Source organism: Erpetoichthys calabaricus, chromosome 12, assembly GCF_900747795.2.
Source record: "Erpetoichthys calabaricus chromosome 12, fErpCal1.3, whole genome shotgun sequence".
NCBI lineage: Eukaryota > Metazoa > Chordata > Cladistia > Polypteriformes > Polypteridae > Erpetoichthys > Erpetoichthys calabaricus.
Window position 1 is genome coordinate 138,972,473 of NC_041405.2, and position 24,358 is coordinate 138,996,830.

The 24,358-nt window shown below is 44.1% G+C and overlaps 1 protein-coding gene across 2 annotated transcripts; it reads left to right on the forward strand.

Moving 5' to 3' along the window:
* Positions 1-254: 254 nt before the first annotated feature.
* On the forward strand, positions 255-24,219 carry crlf1b (cytokine receptor-like factor 1b). 2 transcript variants are annotated; one of them, XM_028816386.2, is made up of 8 exons: positions 255-551; positions 11,431-11,709; positions 11,825-11,954; positions 12,038-12,207; positions 15,185-15,342; positions 16,487-16,655; positions 16,856-17,041; positions 23,846-24,219. In XM_028816386.2, exons 1-8 carry the CDS (start codon positions 494-496, stop codon positions 23,860-23,862), a joined length of 1,167 nt encoding a protein of 388 aa, XP_028672219.1. In that variant the 5' UTR covers positions 255-493; the 3' UTR covers positions 23,863-24,219. The 2 variants fall into 2 exon arrangements, with proteins under 2 accessions (XP_028672219.1, XP_028672218.1); XM_028816385.2 differs by having other exon boundaries at positions 256-551; positions 16,856-17,037.
* The last annotated feature ends 139 nt before the right edge of the window (positions 24,220-24,358 follow it).

The following is a 24,358-nucleotide window of genomic DNA, read 5'->3' on the forward strand; positions in this document are numbered from 1 at the left end:
CATGTGGAAAGGGTGGTGATTTTTCTTGTCTTTCTTTTTTCCATTTTCCTTTGGATTATCAGAGCACATGAGTCACGCCCGGACAGGCCGAGTGCTGACAGCACATTACTGGAAAACAGCGGGCTCGTCAGCTTCCAAACGTGCGAAGGAAAGCGCAGAGGTGGAATGAGGAATTGAGCTGGAAAAAAGCAAAGGAAGCGCGGCGCAGCGCGGGGCGGACGGGTGGGGGCGACTGACTGGGCGGAGCTCCGCTGCCCAACTTGAGCGTCTCCCGGACAGGCAGCCAGGGGAGCAGAGCAGAGCGGAGCGAGTGTGTAGTTGTGAGTGTGAAAGCGTGAGACACACACTGATACACCAAGGAGATCGGGAGTTTTTGGAGCTGGCGAACGTGGAAGAAAACGATTACCTTTTAACTCTCTTGGAATAATTTGCATTTCTTGTCTTTTTAAAACTTATGTGTCTGTACTAGAAGAAGCATCGGGGGCCCCGAAACATGAAGTCCTGGGTCGTGTTATGTTTTTGTTTTTTCCAAACAGCCTGTTCACTGACACGTAAGTAGACAGTTCAGCACCGCCGCTCGTCAGGACGCTGTCCTGCTGTGTCGTCCCTCCAGTGGTCTCATATGTCCGTAGTGGGATTTAATGCGGGGCTGAGGGTGGATGGAAGAGGGGGTCTGAAGTTCAAGTCTGTCGTTTAAGTAAACAAAACAAAGCGTGCGACCGCCTCATTAAACGCGGACAACCCACTGCTGGGTACCTGCTTAAGCCTACGAGTGAAGAAACAGCTAGGGGGGTCTCCGTAAAACCACCCTGATTTAAACCTGAGCAAAGGTGAGAACTTTCAATAAGAGCGGTGGGCACGTTTTGGTAAACCTGGTGTCCTGAGTACCGTAGAGGACCATAACGAGTGGCTAAAGAAAACGGATGAATTAGAAATAAATTGCAACCTATAGACGTGCGGGGTCTAAAACAAAGAGCATTCATTAAAGCTCGCAATTTAGAATCCCGTTTGTGTTCCTCTAGCGGCGTATGCCTTTCTGGAAGCAGCTAGTGCGTCTGTTTAATTTGTGTAGCGCCGTTTACCACCATTCACTTACAGTAGCCTGGACATGAATACTGTATTTGTTCCTCCTGCTATTATATAGCGCCTTTACGACAAAGCAGTCTTTGCTTACTCTACCCCAAATCAGAACGATTCTTGCGTCTCTTTTCTTCATACAGCGCACTTTCTCACGAGGCAGTATTTACTTACAAAAGCTTAGAGATGAACAATTATTATCTATTTCGTATTATAGCGCCATTTCAATGTCAGACTATTCACAAAAGTAGCCTGGACATGAATAATTGTTACATCTGTATTGTTTATAAAGCGCCTTTGCCACGAAGTGTGTATTTATAAAGGTCCCAACGTCACGTTTAACTCATTTTATAAAGCTGGCATATTGTGGAAAATGTTCTGTGGCTCAATTTTCCCCCCATATGTATATAAATATAATATATATAGTGGAACGCCTGGAATGGGGGGCAGCAAGAGACAGAGGGATGGAATCATGTAGACTGCTGGCGAGTGGTCCCTATAAAGTCCTGTTGGCTTCTTCAATGGCCTCTTCTGCCATGCTGCTCAGATCTTTGGTGTTGACTTGCACACCCAACTGCTTCGTCTTTTTGTCTGAACACACACACACACACACCTTACTCAACTCACCTGGGGGTCAAATGCAACCTATATACCACTCTAGACCCCTTGGCTCCGTGAGCCGACCTAAGGATGAGGTCCATGTCCCAAGAGGTCACACATCAGGGCCGATGGGCTTTAGCAGCGATATGCTGTGATTATATTGCTCTCTAAGTGCTGTGTCTGTGCCCCCATTACGCTGCTCCTTGGACAAGTCTCGACAACCTGAGGAGCATAACCCTCTCAGGTCTGGACCCAGGGGTGAACTCTTGTTCTTGAGGGTAACACAAAGTCCACCCCCTGTGAAATTTGAGGAGCTCAAGGCAATGTGCTGTGCCCAGGCAGAAGTGAGCCATTGTGAGTGGGATAGAGGGGTCCATCAGTGTTAGTGCAAAACCAGTCATCTGTGTTGGTCAGTTGTTATCCCACCGCTGCCACCAGTGTAACAACTTCTGGTGGTGGTGGTGGTGGTGGTGGTACATGTAATGCAGGAATGGAATCAGTCTTTTTACATGGACTTCTGGTGAATGGCCCTAATGCGCTAAATGTTTAGGGCCTACAGTGGCCCTTTTGACCTTTTCAGCAGCATTGTTCAGATCTTTGGGAGCAGCACATGCCCTCAGCTGCTTTATCCCTGTGTCCGTTCATATATGCCACCCAGCTCTGCTCTGAGGCAACCACACTCCACTCCCTGGCTCTGTGAGTCAACCAAAGTCTGGGGTCCACATCCAAGACTTGCCAACAGCCACACATCAGGGCCAGTGGGGTTTAGCAGCCGAGTGATGCGATCAAATTGCGCTCAGAGTGCTGTATTTGTGCCACGCTATGCTGCTTTTTATAGCCGGCTTCCTCAGGGGTTCCTGCCCCCTCGTGTCTCTTTCAGGTCTGGACCCGGGGCGCTTCACTATATATAATATACATACAGCGTATATCCAGTGAAACACCAAGGAGTAGGTCATCTGCAGACAGTAACTGTGGCTGCTTCTCACTACAAAGCCTGCCGTTCTCTCTTTAACTCAGGCGTGGTGAGGAATTACTGGGCCTGGCATTTAGTTTGTGGCTCATTTGATTGGCATGTAGTCCTCCACTTCTGTAGCTTATCATGCTGCAGCAACAAACATTACTGCTTCCCATTGAGTTTATATAGCACCTTTCACTGCGCTTTATGTAATAATAAACATTTATATAGCACTTTTCTCCCTACTCAAAGTGTTACCACACAGGGAGGACCCAGGATGTGAATCCACAATCTCTTTACTACATAGCAGTAGTGCTACCAGTGCGCCACCTGTGTTTACGACAAAGCAATTATTCTGTATGCTTTAATTTATATATCATCAAGAAGCTGATTTCCTCTTCTGTAGTTTAACCCACTTATTATTTTTCTGTGTAATGCCTTTCATCAAGAATCACCATTTCTTTTCTGTTACCTAAGGACTGCATGGTGAAGCATTACTAAGGCGCTCTTTCTGGGGGTCACAATTCCTGCAGGGTCACAACACCTTGTCCCAAGAATCTCCCCTCGCTCGGTGTACCCTAAAACACTCAGCAACAATCTCATGAATCTGGCTTAGCTTATTTAGCGCCTTACAGCAAGCGTCCATCTTTTTTTGTAAAGGTCCTGACCTGATGACCATTACAGTTGTTTTTTTTGCATTATAAGCAGAAATTAAATTGATTTTTGGGGGGTTAACACCATTTGATTTACACAGCATGCCTACTACTTTAAAGGTGCAAAATATTTTATTATTTATAATCCATCCATTTTCCAACCCGCTGAATCCGAACACAGGGTCACGGGGGTCTGCTGGAGCCAATCCCAGCCAACACAGGGCACAAGGCAGGAACCAATCCCGGGCAGGGTGCCAACCCACCGCAGGACACACACAAACACACCCACACACCAAGCACACACTAGGCCCAATTTAGAATCGCCAATCCACCTAACCTGCATGTTTTTGGACTGTGAGAGGAAACTGGAGCGCCCGGAGGAAACCCACGCAGACACGGGGAGAACATGCAAACTCCACGCAGGGAGGACCCGGGAAGCGAACCCAGTTCTCCTAACTGCGAGGCAGCAGCGCTACCCACTGCGCCACCATGCTGCCCTTTATTATTATAATGCAAGCCATAATTAAGACAAAAAACCCCCAGAAATTCTGAGTGTGCATAGTGTAAGGGACGGCCAGCAGCCTTACCTGGCCGGGACGTTCATGAGATGCAAGGACCTGGGGAGAGAGCCTGCACAGGGCATTATCTCCCCCAGAGCGCTAGATGGCGGCCACCCCTGGGTTGCAGCGGTGCCTCAGATTCCCACAGGGCAGCGTGGGACATGGAAATGTTCAATTCAGCCCTGTTTTGGGTTCTGTGAGTGCCACCAAGGGGTGCTGCTGGGACTGGGGAGCCCTATTTCATGTGGTTTCTGTCTCCCGCAGAAGTGCTTCAGACCACATGTACGGAAGACCAGAAGTACACCCGGGTGGGAGATAAAAGGACCTGCCTGCCTCACAGGGACAAGCCAGAGTTGGTTGGAAGGTGGATGAAGCTTGCTAGGAGGAGTGGAGAAGGCAGTGACCCGTGAAAGACGAAGAGAGGGTGTGCTTAATGGTACTTGTGGCTGTGGTGGTTGTAAACGCTTGCTTCAGAAAATTTCCCACAATGAAAGACTCTTTGTGCCTTTTAAAACTGTGTCCGTTCCTGTTTGTGGGGAGCTGGAGTGCCCCCTGGTGCCCACAATAGATATTCATGACCCAAAATCAATACTTTGCAGAGTCACCTTTGCTGCAATCCCAGCTGCCAATCTCTTGCAGAAGGTCTCTATTGCCTTAGCACATCTCACCACTAGGATTTCCGCCCATTCCAAGGGAAAACTGCTCCAGCTCCTTCCAGTTAGATGGGTGGAGTTGGTGTCCAGCAATCTTCAAGTCAGTTGGATTGAGGTCTGAGCTTTGACTCAGCCATTCCAAGACATGGAAACGTTTCCCTTTAAACCCCGCCATTCATTATCCTGCTGGAAGGTGAACCCTCAGCCCAGTCTCAAATCTTTGGCAGACTGAAACAGGTTTTCCTCAAGAAGTGCCCTGTTTTTAGTACCATCCATCGCTCCTTCATTCATGACCAGTTTCCCTGTCCCTGCCAATGATAAATACCCTCACAGTGTGACGATGTCACCACCGGGCTACACTCTGGGAGTGGTGTTCTTGGGGTGATGGGAACAGTTAGGTTTGTACCAAACATGACGTTTCCCACATTGGTCTGAAAGTTCAATTTTGGTCTCATCTGACCGGAGAACTTTCTTCGATTGGTTTGGGGAGCCCACCACATACTGTTGGGCAGACTCCAAATGTGTTTTCTGATTTTTTTTTCCTTTAAGCAATATCTTTTTGCTGGCCACTGACTCTTCCATAAAACCACTCTGTGTGGAGTGTACAGCTTAAAGTGGTCCTATGGACAGCTACTCCGCTGTGGATCTTTGCAGCTCCATTGTTGTCATCCTTGCTGTCTTTAAATCAACTCTAAATATCGTAATAAACTTGAAAATAACGGAATACAACTGATTACTAACAATAAATATCACAAACACATCGAGTAAACAGACACTTTTGGTACTAATGATTCAGTTAATGAATTATAACATATAAACACCTGTTATAAACATACATACAAAATGTATAATGTTTAATATTTATACAAGAGAAAATTATATAGATCCACTGAGTACAAATATTTTAACATCTTACCCAAATAATATATATACAGTACGAGCCAAAATGAAGTACCACATTTCTCAAGGTCATTGTGCAAGGCAAAGGCAGCTGAGTGGGTTGGTGAGGTGGTCCTTTGATAGGCGATCCCTTGTAGTTTTCAGTCGGCAACATACCTTGGTCCGGTGCACACCGTGCTTTCGTTGTCGAAGCGTTCTTCAAAAACAACAAATCCATCATCACTACGCAACACGCCTTTCCGAACGCATTTCAGTATTCCTCTTAACGGTGACATCCCAAATCGGAAAAACAATTCCACAGCAGGTGGCTAAATTTAGAAGGACGAGTACAACATTGAACAGAAAATCTCCAGGCCGTCCTTGGACTGTACGAACGCCTGAAAACATCCAAGCTGTAAGGACATCGATTTTGCAGTCTCCTAGACGTTCAGCGTGCAAACCTGTTTCTGCCTTAGACATCTTTAAGAAGGATTCTGCATGAGGACCTTAATTTCTATCCATACAAAATGATGGTAGTGCAGGAACTCACTGAGAGAGCCATAGAGAGTTGTGTGTGGACATTCTGCAAACCGTTCATCGAGATGTCATTGTCACGTCAGCGACGAGGTACATTTCCATTTGAATGGTTGCGTAAATAAGCAAAACTTTCACTATTGGGCTGAAATCAACCCTCGAGAACTTCATCAGAGACTCCTGCACAGTCAGCATGTTACAGTTTGGTGTGCCGTTGCAGAATTTGGCATTGTAGGTCCTTACTTTTTTAAGGAGGGGGAGCAATGGTCACCGTCACTTCAGAACGTTACATTGAAATGCTAGAGAAATTTTTGCAGCCAACTGGAAGAAATGGATGTGGTGGATGCCTGGTTTTAATAGGATGGAGTAACAGCTCATATGGCGTGGAGATCCATGCACATTTTGTGGGACATGTTTCCGGGGAAGCTGATCTCCCTGCATGGCAATGTCGGGTGGTCTTCACAAATCTACAATAATGAGGATGCATAGATTTGGCCGACACGTTTCGATGCTTTACCTCCTCTTCAGGGCCCAGCAACCAAGTAAGAAACTTGAACAGAGTGATATAATCAACCACTAACTATATAACAATTCCATTATATGCCTCCAACCATGTAAATTAAAAGGATAAATACCTGTGGTACACAAACAGCTGCTCACTGAAGTAGATCCACAGTAACTTAATTCCCCAGAAATGACAACTGTATACAAATAAAATCAAATAAAAACGGTAATCAAAAATTCAACCGAACTATAGATACTAGAAATAACTAAATATTAGAAACAGCTAAAGAGAAGGTCCCCCTTACCTCGTCCATGTTCACAATGCAAATCGAAACATCCTTGCTGTCTTTGTCGCATCTGTGATTAATGCCCTCCTTGCCCAGTCAGCGAGTTTTTGTCTTGTCAGTTGTGTAGTGGCGCCAAATTCTTTCCATTTGGTTATCATGGATGCTCTGTGGGATATTCATAGTTTGGGATACTTTTTATAACCTAAACCCGACCTTTACTTCTCCACAACTTTGTCTCTGACCTGTCTGGAGTGCTCCTTGGTCTTCATTGTGCTTACTTAGTGAAGTTGCAGAGTCCGGAAGCCTTTCAGACCAGGTCTGTTTATACAATCATCATGTGACAGATCATGTGACACTTTGATTGCACACAGGTGGACCCCAATCAATTAACTGAGACTTCTGGAGTTATTGGGATAAACCAGATCATATGTAGGGGTGTCATAGCAAAGGAGATGAATACATATGCACTCATAATGTTTCAGTTTTTAACTGTTTATCTATATATAAAAGTCAATGTATGTGTGTGTTGTATGTATGTTTGTATGTTCCAGCGTCACTTCCGAATGGCTGGAGCGATTTTCATGAAACTTGGTACACATGTTCCTCATTGGTCGACTAAAAATACTGTAGGGTGAAATCAAGCCTAACCCAACCCCTTCTGGGTAGGGTGGGGGTGATCTTGCGGTCTTGAATGAATATGCATGTTATCATCCAGTTGACACTAGGAACGACCACCAGAGGGCAACTGCCAGCATTCTTTATGTTTGAGCTCCACCGCACCCCTGTTGCTTTTGAAATTAAATAGAGTTGGCCGGTTATGAGCGTCAACTGGATGATAACATATATACAAGACCACAAGACAAGCACACTAGTGAGTCTTCATTGTTTGTTAATTTATTTAAAATTTTTTTTTTTTTTATTATATTTTCTCAAACAATTAAAAAAAAAAACACTTTATTTTCCTCCCAGACAATGCTGGGTATTTTAGCTAGTATGTATATATATATATAGAAAAAGAAAACAATCGACACATCAACTTCCTGGACATTTACATCAAAAGAAATAGTGATGCCACCCTGACCACAAGTGTTTACCGCAAACAATGCTACGCAGACAAGATCCTACACTACGCCAGCAACCACCCGGTATCTCATAAACGGAGCTGCGTGAAAACCCTATTTAAACGAGTCCACACGCATTGTAATACCAAGGAAACAAAAATTAATGAGACACGCTATCTGTTTCAACTTTTCACCTCGAACGGATACTCAAAATCATTCATTAATCGGAGTCTACACAGCAGACGCCAAAGGAATCAGCATACAATCGACGTAAATCAGAACCCCCACCCCACCTGGCATTCACTCCCGTATCACCATAATGTGTCAGAAGGCACGGCACGCACCCTGACCAAGTGGGGCATCAGAATAGCACATAAACCCACCAACAATCTGCGCATGGTCCTGTTTAATGCTAAAAACAAGAAATCGACAGCCGAAACACCAAACGCAGTTTATAGTATTCCATGCAATTCTTGCTCAGCTGTATGCATAGGACAAACGTCAAAAAAAATCTCAACACGTGTACAGGAACATCGCAACGCCGTCAGAAGAAAGGACGCACTATCTTTGATATATGCACATACTAAATCGACAGGACACACATTCAACTGGGACAACGTAAAAGTAAAATTTAAGGCCAGTACAAAAAGTGCCAGAGAGTTGACCGAGTCTTGGCTATCAGATGAAAACGCCATCAACAGACACTTGGACATAAACCCAGCATATGCCAACTTAAGAAGGACATACACACATTAATTAAACTATACAACCCCCCCCCCCCCTTGATCATACTGACTTAGTCACCTCCACCCAGCCCCCCCCCCCCCCCCCACCCATACTGAATGCGTTGCTATAAATTGCCTTTGATTCTTGTAAGTCTAAGCATTATCCTCTGATGAAGACCCCTGATAGGGGTTGAAAGCTCAGGAATAAAACTATTTTATGATACGTGATTCGTTTTTTCTCCCTTCGTGGATCTCTAACTGCAAATATATATATATATATATATATATATATATATATATATATATATATATATTGTGAGACTTGCCTGGACACCACCAGTCGGAAACCACATCTTTATAAAAAGACACACATTTATTTTGCACAACTAAACACAGGATTAAGTCCCGAACACCACACAATGCACACAGCAATTAATCACCACAATAAATCTTTCTTTTCTCAGTCCTTGGCCACCTATCTCCTCCTGGGAGCTTTGTCCTGCTCCCACTCCCGACTAAAGCTCCCCGATTGTATGAATGCGGCGCCTTTTATTCCCACCCGGATGTGCTCCAGGTGGCTGATGACAACCTTCCGGCAGCATGTCCTGGTGTGGCGGAAGTGCTGCCCTTTGCACCGGAAGCACTCCGGGCGTCCCTGGCAGGTTCATCTGCCATCTTGCCTGGTGTGGCGGAAGTGACAGTTCTCCGGATCCCACGAGGCTTGAGGCGCCCCCTGGCGGTGGCCACGGGTCCCAACAGGCCAGAACCTCTTTGTTCCTTTCCCGTGGTCCTCTCCTAGTCCAGGACGGTTGCCCCCTTGTGAACCGGACACTATTCATGTCCCTTTCCGGTCCTTCCAGGCATCCCAGCCAGGTAAGAACCCCAGCAATCTGCCACTATATATATATATATATATATATATATATATATATATATATATATACAGTATATATATTACATAGTTTACTGTCAAATAATGCAAAGAGTATTTGACACGTGTTTCGCCCTTATTTGGCTGTCAAATAAACGAACCACATGCCATGGCGCAGTGTAAAGAGGCTTCGCTTCTGACGCTGACATCCGAGGTTCGATCCCTGAGAGGGGTGCAGTGGAGTGTGTACGCCTGATGAGCCCAAATAAGGGCGAAACACGTGTTGCATACTCTTTGCATGATTTGACAGTAAACTATGTAACATTCTATGATCTGATTCTTGCAACTGAGGGGGCCCGTGGCGGATGTTTGCAGACTGGCAGACCAACCACATGCGTTACCTGGTAGGTAACCACCCATACAATCAGATAAAGACTCAGACTATGGATGCTATGAACGTAATATAAATATATATATACTGTATATGTATATATATATATATATATATTGTAGATCAGCCCGGCTACAGAAAGACACACAGACCCACAATGCCCAGAATACACACAATTATTTATGTAAATGTCCTGCACACAACATCGTGCTCCAATATACCCAAACTCAGTCCTTTCTTCTTCCACCTCCACTCCTCACTCGCAACCTCATCCTCCTCCACCTGACTCTGGCTTCCTTGCTGGAGTGAGGTGGCCTCTTTTATACCGAACCTGGAAGTGCTCCAGGTGCTCCTTGATCAAGTTCTGGCAGCACTTCTGGGTGTGGCGGAAGTGCTGTAGACCACGGCTCTGGAACTGTCCAGGCACCCCCTGGTGGTGGCCAAGGGCCCATGCAGGGTGGAGCTTCTAAGCTCCCGTCGCGTGGCCCCGATGTTAACCAGGGGGGCTGCCCTCTCGTGTCCCGGGGTTTATATATATATATATATATATATATATATATATATATATATATATATATATATATATATATATATATATAAAACAGTTAAACATTTTTAGAACACTAGAACAATCTAGATGAGAACAGCCCAACAAAGCTCACCAGGCCTATCCACTTATTTCTTCCAAAATAACATCAAGTCGAGTTTTGAAAGTCCCCAACGTCTTACTGTCTACCACACTACTTGGTAGCTTATTCCAAGTGTCTATCGTTCTTTGTGTAAAGAAAAACTTCCTAATGTTTGTGCGAAATTTACACTTAACAAGTTTCCAACTGTGTTCCCATGTTCTTGATGAACTCATTTTAAAATTGCAGTCTCGATCCACTGGACTAATTCCCTTCATAATTTTAATAATTTTCATTCCACTTCAACAATTTGAACTGCATTGTTACTGTAAGTCCATTACGTAAAATCTAAATCCATTTAAGTTCCAGATTATAATGTGACAAAACAGGACAAACACTGAGGGGGATGAAAACTTTTGCAAGGCAATTTATGAAGCAACTTTCACTGTGTCTTCCAAGAAGGTCACCAGCACCACCCGTGTTCTTGTGTCTCATTTCTTCCTGGAAAAGTGACAGGGAGGGGGCACATCCTTAATCCTTTACGAGACAAACGGCTGGTCCTGGTGGTGGGGATGCTCTGGACTTAAGCCAACAGTGGGGTTGAGGTCAGGTGACCTGTCTGCAGCTTCATGTCTGCCACATTTCCTGAAGGCTTTGGGCTGGCAGCTCGTCTCGTTGGTTTCAAGGCAGACGGTTTCTGATATCCACTGAAGGGATGGGTGAGGAAATGGAAGACTATGGAATACTCAATCGAGGGGGTCCCTTTAGTCCAGTTCAAGGTCACAAAGACCACAGCCGGTCCTGGCCGTATGGGACAAATGGGGTGCCAGTCCATCACAGAACCAACTCAATCTTGTGCCCACATTCACATATTGTGGCAAGTGGCAGCCACAGCGATTGAGTTATTTCTTTTAAGTTTTTATTCTCTACGTTTGTACACTTGGGCCTCTTTGGCATAATTCTGGATAAGAGGGTCATGATAATTGTGGCCCTTGATTGTGACACTAATCTTAATAGTACAAATAATCAGCATCCATTTTTTTTGTTTCTGCAGAGTTTGCTTCCATTTCACCTCAGGACCCAGTGCTCACTATTGGCTCTTCTCTCACGGCGACATGTGTGGTCAAAGAAGAATTCAGCCTGGAGGCTAAGACCCTGTTCTGGACGCTGAATGGGAAGAGGCTGCCCGCTAAGACCTACACCATCATGAACAAAACTGCACTCGCTATCACTCTACAGCATCTCAACGGCTCACGGCAGCAGTCCGGAGACAACCTTGTGTGCCACAGCACCGAGGGCCACATCCTGGCAGGCTCCTGCATTTATGTGGGCAGTAAGTTTTATTGATGACAAATAATTTTGGGTGGAGGGGATTGCCTGGTTGGCACAGATGGTATCTTTGAAGCTCACCCTACTGTTCAAGTTTGAGAACTTCTTTCCCATTGCAGTGCCACCTGAAAAACCAGTGAACCTGACCTGCTGGTCCCGAAACACCAAAGATCTCACCTGCAAATGGAGGCCTGGGGGCGAGGGTGAGACTTTTCTCAAAACCAAATATACACTCAAGTATAAACTACGGTAAGAAATAAACGATAAAGTCATCTTCCCTCGTTCTGCTCTCTTGCTACACGTTATTGGAAGCCATTTATGCGTCTCTTTAGGTGGTACGGGCGCGAGAAGGAATGTGACGATTATAACCTTGGAGACCCCTACTCTTGCTACATCCCACGTGACTTGGCTTTATTCACACCTTACGAGATTTGGGTGGAGGCCACTAACCGCTTGGGCACGGCCAGTTCTGATATCACTACGCTGGACATCCTTGATGTAGGTAAGGCAACCTGAACCCCCGTCAGTTGTCACAAATGTCTGCCATAACTTGAAGCGACTATTATTAATTGGGGAGGCAGTGGTTAGTGCTGCTTCACCACACATTTAGTACCCTCTTCTTGAGCCACGTGTCCTGTTACTGTGTTTGGGGAATCGGACCGCTCCTCCAGTGTCTGAAGTTGGCGTCACATTACATGACTAGTCATGAGGTATGTCAGACCTGCCGAATGTGGTTGCTGATCTCGTTGGCGGTCCGTGTCAGTTTACACAAACGAAGGTCACTGGGCATGTCGCATTTAGCGACTGTGTGCCAACTTTCCTAACAGAGCTGACAGCCAATGGCGTGCTGCCTGACTGAGCGGGTGATGTTGGAAGGGTTAACAGGTACTGCGAGTTTAGCCATACACTTTGCCCTTTTTTTTTTTCTTCCCCATTCTGTCATGCTACGTAAACGCGAGACATCAGACAGACAAGCCCCTCTCCGGTTAGTGAGGTCCTTATTCCTCTTCGATGGATTATATGCGTTGTACTTCCTGATGAGCATTCATTGGCTGGTTGTCAGTGCTCCTGCACACGGAGCCGCCCATTTGACTTTGTGAGCATTAGTTGAAGTGAACCGCTGGCATGTTGCATCACAACATCATGCCAACAACTGCTGGTGGCTCACTAAGACTTTGTAAAATGAAGGCTAAAAAGTCATATAATGTGACATAGCCTTTAGGGGGTTTCCTCCCACATCCCTAAGGCGGGTGTTACGGTAGGTTGATTGGCGACTCTAAATGTGTGCCACTTGACCAAGTGATGGTCTACTGTAGGGGTCTGCAGACGCGGTCTTGGGGGGCCGCAGGTTTTTCTTCCTACCCGATCGCTTAATGAGAAGCCAACCCGTGCCACTGACAGATCTCATTTAATTGTACGGCTTCTTCTGCCATGTCAGGTCTTTCTTAGATTTTTCCCTTTCCAAGGATCATCACTTTGTATGTTGAAGTGGAGTAGTGACTCTCAGTCGTGGCCTTTTCTCTCTTCATTTCCCTTCCAAATATTTGGTGAAACCGACGAATGCACACAGGTGGAAATGGAGTCAAGTTAGACGAAGACCTGCTGGATCCTTTGTCATTTGTCTCTTATTGCTCATTAAAAATGGTGACTGTCGCCATTTAAGACTAAAACAAGCAATTAAGGCCTTCTGGGTGCCTAGCAAAATAGCAGAGGATAAAGCAGAGCGGAAGTGGAGGGACATGAGGGGATCATCTTTAATATGAGACAAGCATATAAAAGACGGATTCCATAGGCGTTGATTGGTTGGGAGCATCTGCTGATCGCGTGTTGCCGCACCCCCCCTTATTGGGACCCAAGTGCACGGGTGACACTTCAGCACCACACTGAGGTTTTTTTACGGTGGCTGGAGTGACAATCCTGTCACCAGCCCCTCAAGCTAACCCTGTAAGTTGAAGGACCTGCTTGCAGGGCTGGCTGCAGGTTAATGTCATACCCAGGAGGGAGCGATTGCAGGTTAAGGGCCCACCAGAGTAGAGTCACTTCTGGCGTTTGTGGGGTTCGAACCTGCAAACTTCCGATTGCTGGCATAGACCCCCTAGTCTCAGAGCCACCACTCTGTCCTCCATAGGCTTTGGACCACCTTAACCCTGAAGTGGATTAAGCAGGTAGGAAAACAGGTGGATGGACAGATCGAGTAGACACACACCAACTGCATAACACTGAAGCCCTCAAGGACGCTATTCCCCTTGAAATGGCTGAACGAGTCATGTGAGCGCTCAGAAATTATCTCGAAGAGTATATCGCTAATGATGGCCACCACCTTGAAGACATCGTTTTTAAAACACAGTGAAAAAAATCTTATTTTGTATACCGTTTATTGTGTCATAATGAAATTTATTTTATCTTGTATCATTTTTGTAGAATAGAATAAATGTGGTACTTGTTTTTGGCTCACCCTGTATATACTGTAAGTATATAAACAACCAATTATAAATATAACATATCGTATAACAATAACCTTCCGATTGCTGGCATAGACTCCCTAGTCTCAGAGCCACCACTCCACCCTCCATAGGCTTTGGACCACCTTAACACTGAAGTGGATTAAGCAGGTAGGAAAACAGGTGGATGGATAGACAGAGTGTATCACAGTAAGGCCCTTAACCAGAAAATTGATCCAGGGGTTCTGTACAATGGCTGAATCTGCACACTGAGACCAACAACCCCAAAAGATCATGCGAAAGGACAATTTCCCTTCAGGGAGTAACAAAGTATATCAAGATAAAAAAAAATCAAAGATCTAAAAGAAATAATAAACCTGTCCTCCAGTCTGTGTCGGGTTTGGGGAGCTGGGGCGACCCTGGTAGCCATACCACATCAAAACAACAATGAATGAATCAACTTTGAATCATTTTTATAACATTATTGAATCTCGCCACTGGTGCTGTCTCCTGTAATAATATGGAGACCTGCAGCCCTCTTACTTTCTGTGGGCCATGGATTCAGTTATTCAGAGTAAAAACAAACTACAAACTATTGCACTACCATGGAACACAACACAAAAATATACCCAGCACATATCCATTTAATCTCCATAAAACCTAACACAGATTAGTAAAACCCGTGGGCATAAAGAGCAAGCAAAAAACAAAAAGGAGAAAACCAAAAAGAGCATAAATATGGGAGGAAAACAGACGAGGCATGAAAGGAGGGGTTTGGCTCGAGTCGATGGGCGAGCCTGAGGAGGAGTGAAGTGGAAAGTCAGAGGAAAATGAAAGGAAAAAAACGATTCAAATGAAAAGAAAGAATGTGTTGTTTTGTAAGCTCCCGAGCGCATGGTAAAGCCTGCAGCACATATGTATGGAAAACTAAACTGGGCTATCAACCTGGAACTGTTGTGGGAAGTGGCGTCTGAGGGGTTGGAGTGCTGATAACAGGCATAAGCCACTGAAACCAAGCCTCTACTTTTGACGTTGCAGTGACCACAGACCCTCCATCAGATGTTCACGTAAGCAGAGTGGGAGATCTGGAAGACCAGCTGATTGTGCGTTGGAGTTCACCTCCGGCCCTTAAGGACTTCTTGTTTCAAGCCAAGTATCAAATTCGCTACCGGGTGGAGGATAGCATGGAGTGGAAGGTAAGCAGCAAGAGAGTATTTCATTTAAATTACTTGGTCACTTACAATCCAACTTAAGTGTCTGTGTCTGTCTGTCTGATTGCGGTGTCTTTGTCATTCACACACATTTTCAGTAATAAGATGCATTGTATTTGTCATCCAAAAGATGCCGCATCACAAACATAACACTACTTTTACGACTCCCACACCAAATGGTATATAACAGAGACATATACATTTTATTGTCATTCCAACAGATGGCCCAGCACATGCCATGCCAAATGGCATATAACAGAGACATATGCATTTGTCATTCCAACAGATGGAGCATCACAAGCATTAACACTGCTTTTACGAATCCCATGCCAAATGGCATATAACAGAGACATATGCATTGCGTTTGTCATTCCAACAGATGGAGCATCACAAGCATTACAACTGCTTTTACGAATCCCATGCCAAATGGCATATAACAGAGTCATATGCATTGCATTTGTCATTTCAACAGATGGAGCCTCAAAAACATTAATACTGCTTTTACGAATCCCATACCAAATGTCATATAACAGACACATATGCATTTCATGGTGCCCTGCAAAATTAATGCTGACGTCAACGTCAATTACGTAGATTTGAACCCAGCTTAACCCTTTCGGCCCTGACATCCTATTACTAGTACATATATATGCAGCCATTTTTGTAAAGCACAGGATTTGTTTGTAGCCATTGGAACCTTGCGTGCTAGTATTAGCACAGACTGGAAAGACTGGCATACAGTCCGCAAAACATGGAAGTGAAACAAGTAGTATTGAAGTATTTGGCAGCTATTGTATAATAACAGTGATATTTTTTTTTGTTTTTTCGTTTTTGAGCTTCCTAGACACCCCAAAGGTAGAATATCTTACAAAATATTTTTTTCCCATAAAAACAGTACAATGCAGGGCTTGAAAGGGTTAAATGGGTAGCCCAGTAGGTTCAATAACAGATTAACTGTTGTGGCTAATGCACTAGAGTCTAACACACAAGGTGGCCAGTTCAGGTTTTCCCTCCTGTGCTCCCAACTGTAGAAAATACAGACAGCTGCACTTTGCCGCTGTACTTGTGTAGGTGCTGCAAAGGCACTATATAAAGTTAAGGGGTTAATACTCCAATGCTTGGTCCACAGGTGGTAGATGATGTCGGAAACCAAACGTCTTGTCGACTGGCGGGGCTCAAGACTGGGACTGTGTACTTTGTGCAAGTTCGCTGCAATCCTGTCGGGATCTATGGCTCTAAAAAAGCTGGCATCTGGAGTGACTGGAGCAATCCCACTGCTGCCTCCACTCCCCGAAGTGGTAAGTGACCAAACTTGAATGCCAGAAACGAAGTCAATCTCACCCCATTAGATCTGAACAGATCTGTGGATTGTTTGGTTGCTATCTCAAAGCTGAAAGAACAGCTGGAGATCTCCAGTTCAAGGTAAAGTGCAACCAAAGTCGGAGAATGTTTGTGTAGCATCCTTATAGAATATTCATAAGCAACACTCTCATTTCAGAGCGCCTGGGAGACAGTGTCTGCGACCCAAAGAGTGGCGAGCAAAACTCAACCCTGCGCCGGGAGCTTAAGCAGTTTTTTGGGTGGGTTCGCAAGCATGCCTATGGCTGCAACGGCATGAGCATCAAATTGTATGACCAGTGGCGGGTTTGGCTACAGAAGTCCCACAAAACGCGCAACCAGGTAGGTAAGCAGAACCATGCTTCCTATTGACCCTTTTCGATGGTGGCCAACAACATGATGGGGGGCTCATCACACGTCTGACTGGAAAGCAGCCATCACAACATGCTGGCTTGTTTGACACCCAAGTCAGGTACTCTTAATGAAGGAGGAATGCCTTTATTATTAACTTGGGACTATCCAGAACATTAAAAGGACAATCGATTTTAAAAGGAATGGACCCCTCATGAGGGATGTCACACTCCACACACATAGAAAACGGAGTGTTTTGCATTTGGTGAATGTCAGATGTGTTCATTATGCTTCTGGTTAGGGAGGCTTGCAGATAAATTGGATTGACACATTTTGCACCTCCACATTTCTAACACGTCCCTGCCCATGGCCTTGGTCACAGCAGTTTAGGTCAGCAGTGCCAACCCACATGGTGCCCTCATCCTCACTACTGCTGGGAGGAGAGATCTACCAACCTTAGCATTTACCTGGGGCTCAAAACTGCCTTCCCAAGTCTTATTTCTGCTCGCTAAAATATTGTCTACCTTTTGACAATCTTGTCTTTGTCGTTAGTGTAATGAGAGTTTAGATCAGCATTTCCCCAACAGGTGGGCCGTAGCAGCATTGCAGGTGGGCTCCGACTGTATTATTATTATTATTGACGTTATCAACCTGCAGCTAAGTGGTGTTTGAATTCATTAATTAACATGGAAGTCCTAACTGATATAAACAGAGGATGGGTTTACAAATGGCAGTGGCATCAGGAGCTGGAGGGCTACAGTGGCTGAAGCCCCCTGATCTCAGACACCCAGCCCCTGATCTTTCATTCTCAGATATACACGAATAACAGCAGCAGGCCCCTGATCTTCCTTAGCCCATTGTTTACCAATTGTATTCCTGTTATACAATAAGTCAGTTGCTTTCTGAGTTCTTACTTATTTATACAAGGGAGAGTCCAAAATTATCCGCACTCCGGCTGTAGAATTTATTTTAATCAACTTTCAGGAGAGACAAATACACCATTTTTTGACATAATCTCCCATCTTTTTCAATACACTTTGTCCATCTGTCAACAAGCTTTCGTATTCTTTTGTTAAAAAATGCTTTAGGCAAGCCACGAATGCACCGCTGTCTTCACCTCTTCATCAGACGTGAATCTTCGTCCTCGTAGGGCTTCTTTCAGGGGACCAAACAGGTGATAGTCCAATGGGGCGAGATCAGGAAGGTAGGGAGGACACTGTGACACTTCAAAACGAAGTCTTGGCAGCGGTGTGCGGACGTGCGTTGTTATACAAGAACACAATGCCCTTGGATGACAGTCATTTGCGTTTTGTCTGAAGTTTAGGCTTTAGCTCTTCAGTGAGCATCTCACTCTGACAAGCACTGTTGATTGTTGTACCTTTTTCCTGATAATATTCCAATATTGGCCCTTGAAAATCCCAGAAAACTGTAAGCATCAATTTTCCAGCTGATGGTTGACTTTTGAACTTCTTCTTGGTTGGCGATGGAGGATGTTTCAATTCCACACTCTGCTGTTTACTCTCCGGCTCGTGGTGATGAATCCGTTTCTCGTCACCATAATTACATCTTGATTACATCTTGCCTGAAGAAGGGGCCCGAGTTGCCTCGAAAGCTGGCATATTGTAATCTTTTTAGTTAGCCAATAAAAGGTGTCATTTTGCTTGGCTTTTCTCTACATTCATAATGGCTAACACGGTACAACACCCTAGTACTATCGTCACCATAAGAAACTGTCACCTTCCTTAGAGTATCAGTTCAAATTTTGTTTTCAGATATCCAAACGCTTCTGTTTGGGCTCTTATGAGTTTTTACGGTTCCTGTCTCGCACAAACTTCTCGAAACCCAAGTCTGTGATGGAGTATTGCGCAGGCAGAGCCAGAGCTGATTTGCCACATCATCTACTGTCACTCGTCTATTCAACAGAATCATTTCACATCTACTCTCAATGTTGTCATCAGTCGTGGACTTGGACGGGCGTCTGGCTCCTTCTTTATGGCTGACACTAATGCAACCTTCCTTGAACGTCTATTCATACACACTTCTTCGCGATAAAATACTCTCTCCATACTGTACAGAAAGTCTTCGATAAATATCAGCACCAGGCACACCCTCAGACCACAAAAAACGAATCACTGCACGTTGCTCTTTTTTCATGTAAATCTCAAGTGGGGCAGCCATTTTTTCTCGTACCACAGTTACAAATGACCTGACGTAACACATTCACACGTGCACAGCAGTGACTGGGGAGATGGGGACCTCGTATGGAAAGACGGTGCTGCCAACAGATGGAGCGCGGAAGATTTTTGACTCACCCTCGTATAATTTTAACTAATGTTAACAGCTAGATGAGGAACATATTTCGGTTCTTCCCCTCCTTCCATAGGGTAACGTTGATACTGATTGTATGCTAGTATTGGTCATTTTGTATTAAGATATTTTTCAGTTGCTAATTATTGCAGACTACGCTATTGGGCATACTTTAAAAATGTTTAAGAAAGTCCAACAACAAATAGTCGCAGACCCTGCAGCACTAACACGCATCAGTCGATGCCATTTTAACAGCCCTTCAATTAGAATCTGCAGTGTATGAAAGGCATTGAGCCACCACAAGCTTCTCTGTGCTCCGTTTTTAACTCCTTATAAAGAGTTAAAAAGCACGGATTTAACGTCGGCAAATAACATATGCTGCCTTGGCCTTGTGCATATTGTCGTTGTCTTTCTAGGAGGTGAACCTTCCCCTAAGCCTCCTGTTTCTTAGCCGACTTGAATGGATTCTCTCCCACAATTTCCGTGTGTTTAGTTCCATCGATCTTAACGAGATTCCCAGTGTATACCGGTGAAATGCATCACCACATTATGCTGCCATCACCATACTTCTCTGATGGGATGGCGTTTTTGAGGCACCATACATAGTGTTCAGAATTTGGGCCGATAAGCTCTATGTTGGTTTCATCAGACCGACAAAGCCTTTGCCCAGGTTCTTGCCTGGTCTCCCTCGTGCTCTGTGGGGAACCCCTTTTTATAGATATTCCTGTATTATGAATTATTTCTTGTCAGTCTCCCAAGTTGGTTCTTGCTATTGTGGACTCAGGCACGTAATACATTTCTGGCTGGTTTCCCTTACCCTTTGAGGGGCAGCCATCTTTAAACAGCGTCATCCACATCACAGTCCTCACTGGGATGTCCAAGACACTCTGGTATTTATTTTTTGTCACACTTTTCCCGACTTTGGCATTTGTATTTTTCTGTCTCTTACCCAGCCTGGCTAATGACCCAAACACACTGGCTGTGTTTACATCCACACATATAACTGGGATAAGGTGAAAAACCCAGTTAAAGCAGATACCTTGTTCCTTAAAAATCTACGTTGACATGTGAAAGTAATCTTCTGGAGTTCTTCTTTGGCAAAATACTCTGACATCAATAAACTACAAAGAAAACAAAAAATTAAAATGTCATTGTCAGCCACGTGAATCTGAAAATAAGCTTGGCACCTGTGATCATTTTTTAATGTTTTATAAATATGTTGAGCCCTGCAAAGGACCGGCATACCAGTACATGTGCTTCGTGCCTTAAACTCAGTGCTGCTGGAATAATAAAAACACAGGTATTGTGTTCAGTTCAGTTCAGTTCAGTAAGAAAAGTATTGCGTTAAGTACTCGTTATTTTAAGAAGTCATCGAACTATGCCACGCACGTTACTTTTAACGCGTTACCCTACTGCTCTCGAGAGTTTAGCGCTGTACGATTACTATCTCAGCATTCTGGTAAATTTTGCGATTTCAGAAATACTGAGACAGATTATTTCAGCTAAGAGAAGGAGTAATGCAAGCACCCAAATATTTGCCACAGGAAACTTACCTTGAGTTAGCTTCAATCCATAGCTGCTGAACAAAGACATGCGCAGGCTGACCGAGTGCAATGTACATGCGCTGGCTACAAAATACTTAACAGTAACCCGGTTATGGGTTTATACAGAAACATAACCAGATATTTTGCAAAGAAATCGACCTCTGTTAATGAGGTTCCTCTAACCAGAATAAGAGTTTACATGGCATTTTAGAACGGGGGCCTTACTTATAAAGCTTGCATACGTACAACAAGAGGCTTGAAATGTGCATACACAACTTCCCACACAAATGTTGGGATTTATAAAAGAAAACCTGATGGGCGAACATGCGGTCACAATAATAGTCGAAACACAGCAAAAAAGGTTTGGGGCAGCCACCCATATATTGTGGCCTGGCTGCAAATGGGTAATTAGATTGTGAGATGTTCGCAGGTCTGAGTCCAAAACAGAATTGAACTTATGGTTGTAAAGATGGCAACTTTAAAGGCTGCGGTAGGAAGTGACGTCATCTAGACCAGAAGTGATGTCATCACTGACGTCAAAAATCCTGGAGTGACGTCATCAGTGGGGACGGAACCATGCAGGATTTCCCATGGATGGTGTGCAGTGGATTGAGAGAGAAAGTCAATGCACCTTGACCCCCCACCCCCGGTCTGGTGTGGAAATACTGTTATTCAGGGCTTTTAGCTGCCTCCCAATCACACGTGCGTCACAATGTGTATATTTATGGAAACTCTGATGCATGCGCACACAATGCTTCAGTGAAACTGGGAGATGGCGACACTTCTGATCAAGCAGGGAAATACAATGAGACCATCTAAATGAGGACTTGCGAACATAATCATTCATATCCCTGAGCCGTTATTATAATGTGTGTTGACTTGATAAATATGTTACACCTCAAAAGTGTTAAATATGGTGCACAGTCTGTATTCTAGTTCCCCTTTAAGAGGGTCAATGCTGTGTATTTGCGCTGAAGAACTTTTTTCATTTTTCAACAGTTTATATCGGCTACCTGATGTCAATTCTCAGGACACAGACCAACAGGTCAGGAATATTTTAGTCAAGGGTCACTCTGTCTTGCCTGCGGTGTTGGAAGATATTAACCGACCGACAGAGTACTACATCCAGTTCTCGCATGGTGTTGTGCACATACATTAAACATGTCTTTCCCAACATAAAAAGTCAATTTGCAGCAGTGTCTGATCACTTTACTGCACTCATATTGCAACAAGGGCATCTAGAGAGAATGAAGCGTCTTTTGTTAACGATAAGCAGTGACATTCCAATAATGCACAAGTCATCCAAGCCGTGGCTGAGAAAAGTCATGTCTCAGTGGCTTGGGTCAACCCCTAATTCATTTATTTCGAAACAAAGTAGCTTTGACAGATGTGACGGTGCTGTAGGTGATGGCTGGCTTGTTGGTAAGGTAACTGGCTGAACCCTCAGTGTTTCATATGTCCTGTGCTATCCATTGTAATAGATGCTGGTGCTTTATGCTTCTCCCAGACCCCCAGAATGCAGAGGAGAGACCCTATCTTGTTGCGCAGGATCTCACGCTCTCAGTTGTGGGAGGTCTTGATGTGTCAGCAGGAAGGCTGCTCTACCAGCCAATGACATTCTGCAGCATTGTGATTGCACATGTATGAGGTTGATTAGCATCCTCCATATATGGATATTTCAAGGCGGCATTCGTGGCGCATTCACATACGAACATCTACAAGGTAAATTACATAGAAACATGTGTCCGCCAGGTTTTAGAAACTACTTACCGTATATATGCATGGATAAGTCGGGACTTGATTTTACCGTATAATTTCTGGTATTTTATAATATTGGTCATGTAAGTCAAATGTGCAAAACTCACGCTATTGGTCCAAGGGATTTTGATATGCTAACACCCACCTGAGAGAGTAACCATGGAGCACACAGCCTTTTTTTTCTATGTATTGTGCCTACGTGACCGCACAGTAATACCTGAACTATTCCGAAGTGACGTTTGCACTGTTTTGTGTTTTTTGTACCTCACACCCTCATACACCTTTATCATAAGAGCATCCCTTATCTACGGTGGAACGTTCAATCAGAAGAAAATATGAAACCGGTGTTAAATTAAAAGACGTTGAAGTAGTGAAAGAAATTGGTAACTGTGCTGCTGCAACAAAATTCAATTTGTCTGAGAAACTGGTGCAAGATTGAAGGAGGCAAGAAGATGTTTATATAAAAATAAAAATTTAAGGGTCATATTTTTGAACGGGCGTATAAGTTGAGGTCTGATTTTTATGATCAATTTTTTTTGTTTCAAGACCCAACTTATACGCATGTATATACGGTAACTCAATGAGTTCCAGATGTGTCTTGCTTGGGAACATTTTGCCACTTCAAGCTTTTGGAGCCTAAAGGGTTTGAATACTTATGCAAGTTTCTTTTTAGAAATATACCTTTGACATATTATTTAGTTTGGCTTTAAAAATGAACTGTTAAAAACACTTAGGTTGTCAATTAAAATACTAGTTGAAGGAATAAGTGTAGGCATCTTTTGAAATCCAGAGAATGAGGATGACTTCTGAAGGGGATGGAATTGTTTTGTAAGACATTATATGTAAAGTAAAAGGTAAGGAAACATGTAGCTCTACCAGCCCCACGGTTCAACCAAAACTCCCACAAGGAGTTGCAGTCACCGCACCATCTGACATACCAGTACATAATAAGAAACTGAAGTAATGAATAACAATTCCTTTTTTTTAAATATTTAATGTTCAGATTATTTTAAAATCTTTCTATTTCTATGATCCATTGGACGGGTACGGTTAAGGGCACCTGCTTTGAATAGGGCGTACTGTAGGTGCTCCATGTCTTACTGATCTATAATGTATGCAATAAAATGTAATTTTGAAGTCAAGAAAATAACACCTCCATTTTAAAATATTTCTGACATTCCAATTTCCAGGTTCTACAAGGAGATAAATCCTAGCTGGCCCTTTCCGGGCACCCCAGGGTCAGTCAAAACTTTCCAATGACTCGTGCCCGGGAGAACAAAGATGCTAAAAATCATTTGCCTTCTACCAGCCAACTGCAGAATTGGGGCTACCTGTGCCACTACAAGTGACCCTCCGGTGGAGACCCGTCGCCAGAAGGACGCCAGTAATCAGCCGTCAGTGAACTTTGCATGAGGTCATTGGGAGGTTTCCTTTAAAGTAATTGCAGCTGATACAGGCTTTGTGCTTTTCTAACACTTGGTTCTTGTTTTTACAGAGTGTAGGTATTTGGTACATTGTGCTTCTATTACTGATTAAAAAAAATCGTTCTGGATTCAAACCTTAATGGGGTTGGAATGTGCTTCTCAAGACAGCCCGGCAATTTTCTCAACTCTCGCATCTCAGACAGAAGGTGTGCAGTACAGGGAATGAAAGGCTTTACATGGCTGCTCTTAAACAGTTACTGCTTTCAAATGTTATTTAAT

What these genes read in the sequence shown, in the direction of transcription:
- crlf1b (XM_028816385.2), top strand. Translation starts at nt 494, where the DNA reads ATGAAGTCCTGGGTCGTGTTATGTTTTTGTTTTTTCCAAACAGCCTGT. An exon ending in CTCCTGCATTTATGTGGGCA is followed by an intron (nt 11,710 to 11,824) that starts GTAAGTTTTATT and finishes TTCCCATTGCAG; the next exon opens with TGCCACCTGAAAAACCAGTG. An exon ending in CCCACAAAACGCGCAACCAG is followed by an intron (nt 17,038 to 23,845) that starts GTAGGTAAGCAG and finishes TCCAATTTCCAG; the next exon opens with GTTCTACAAGGAGATAAATC.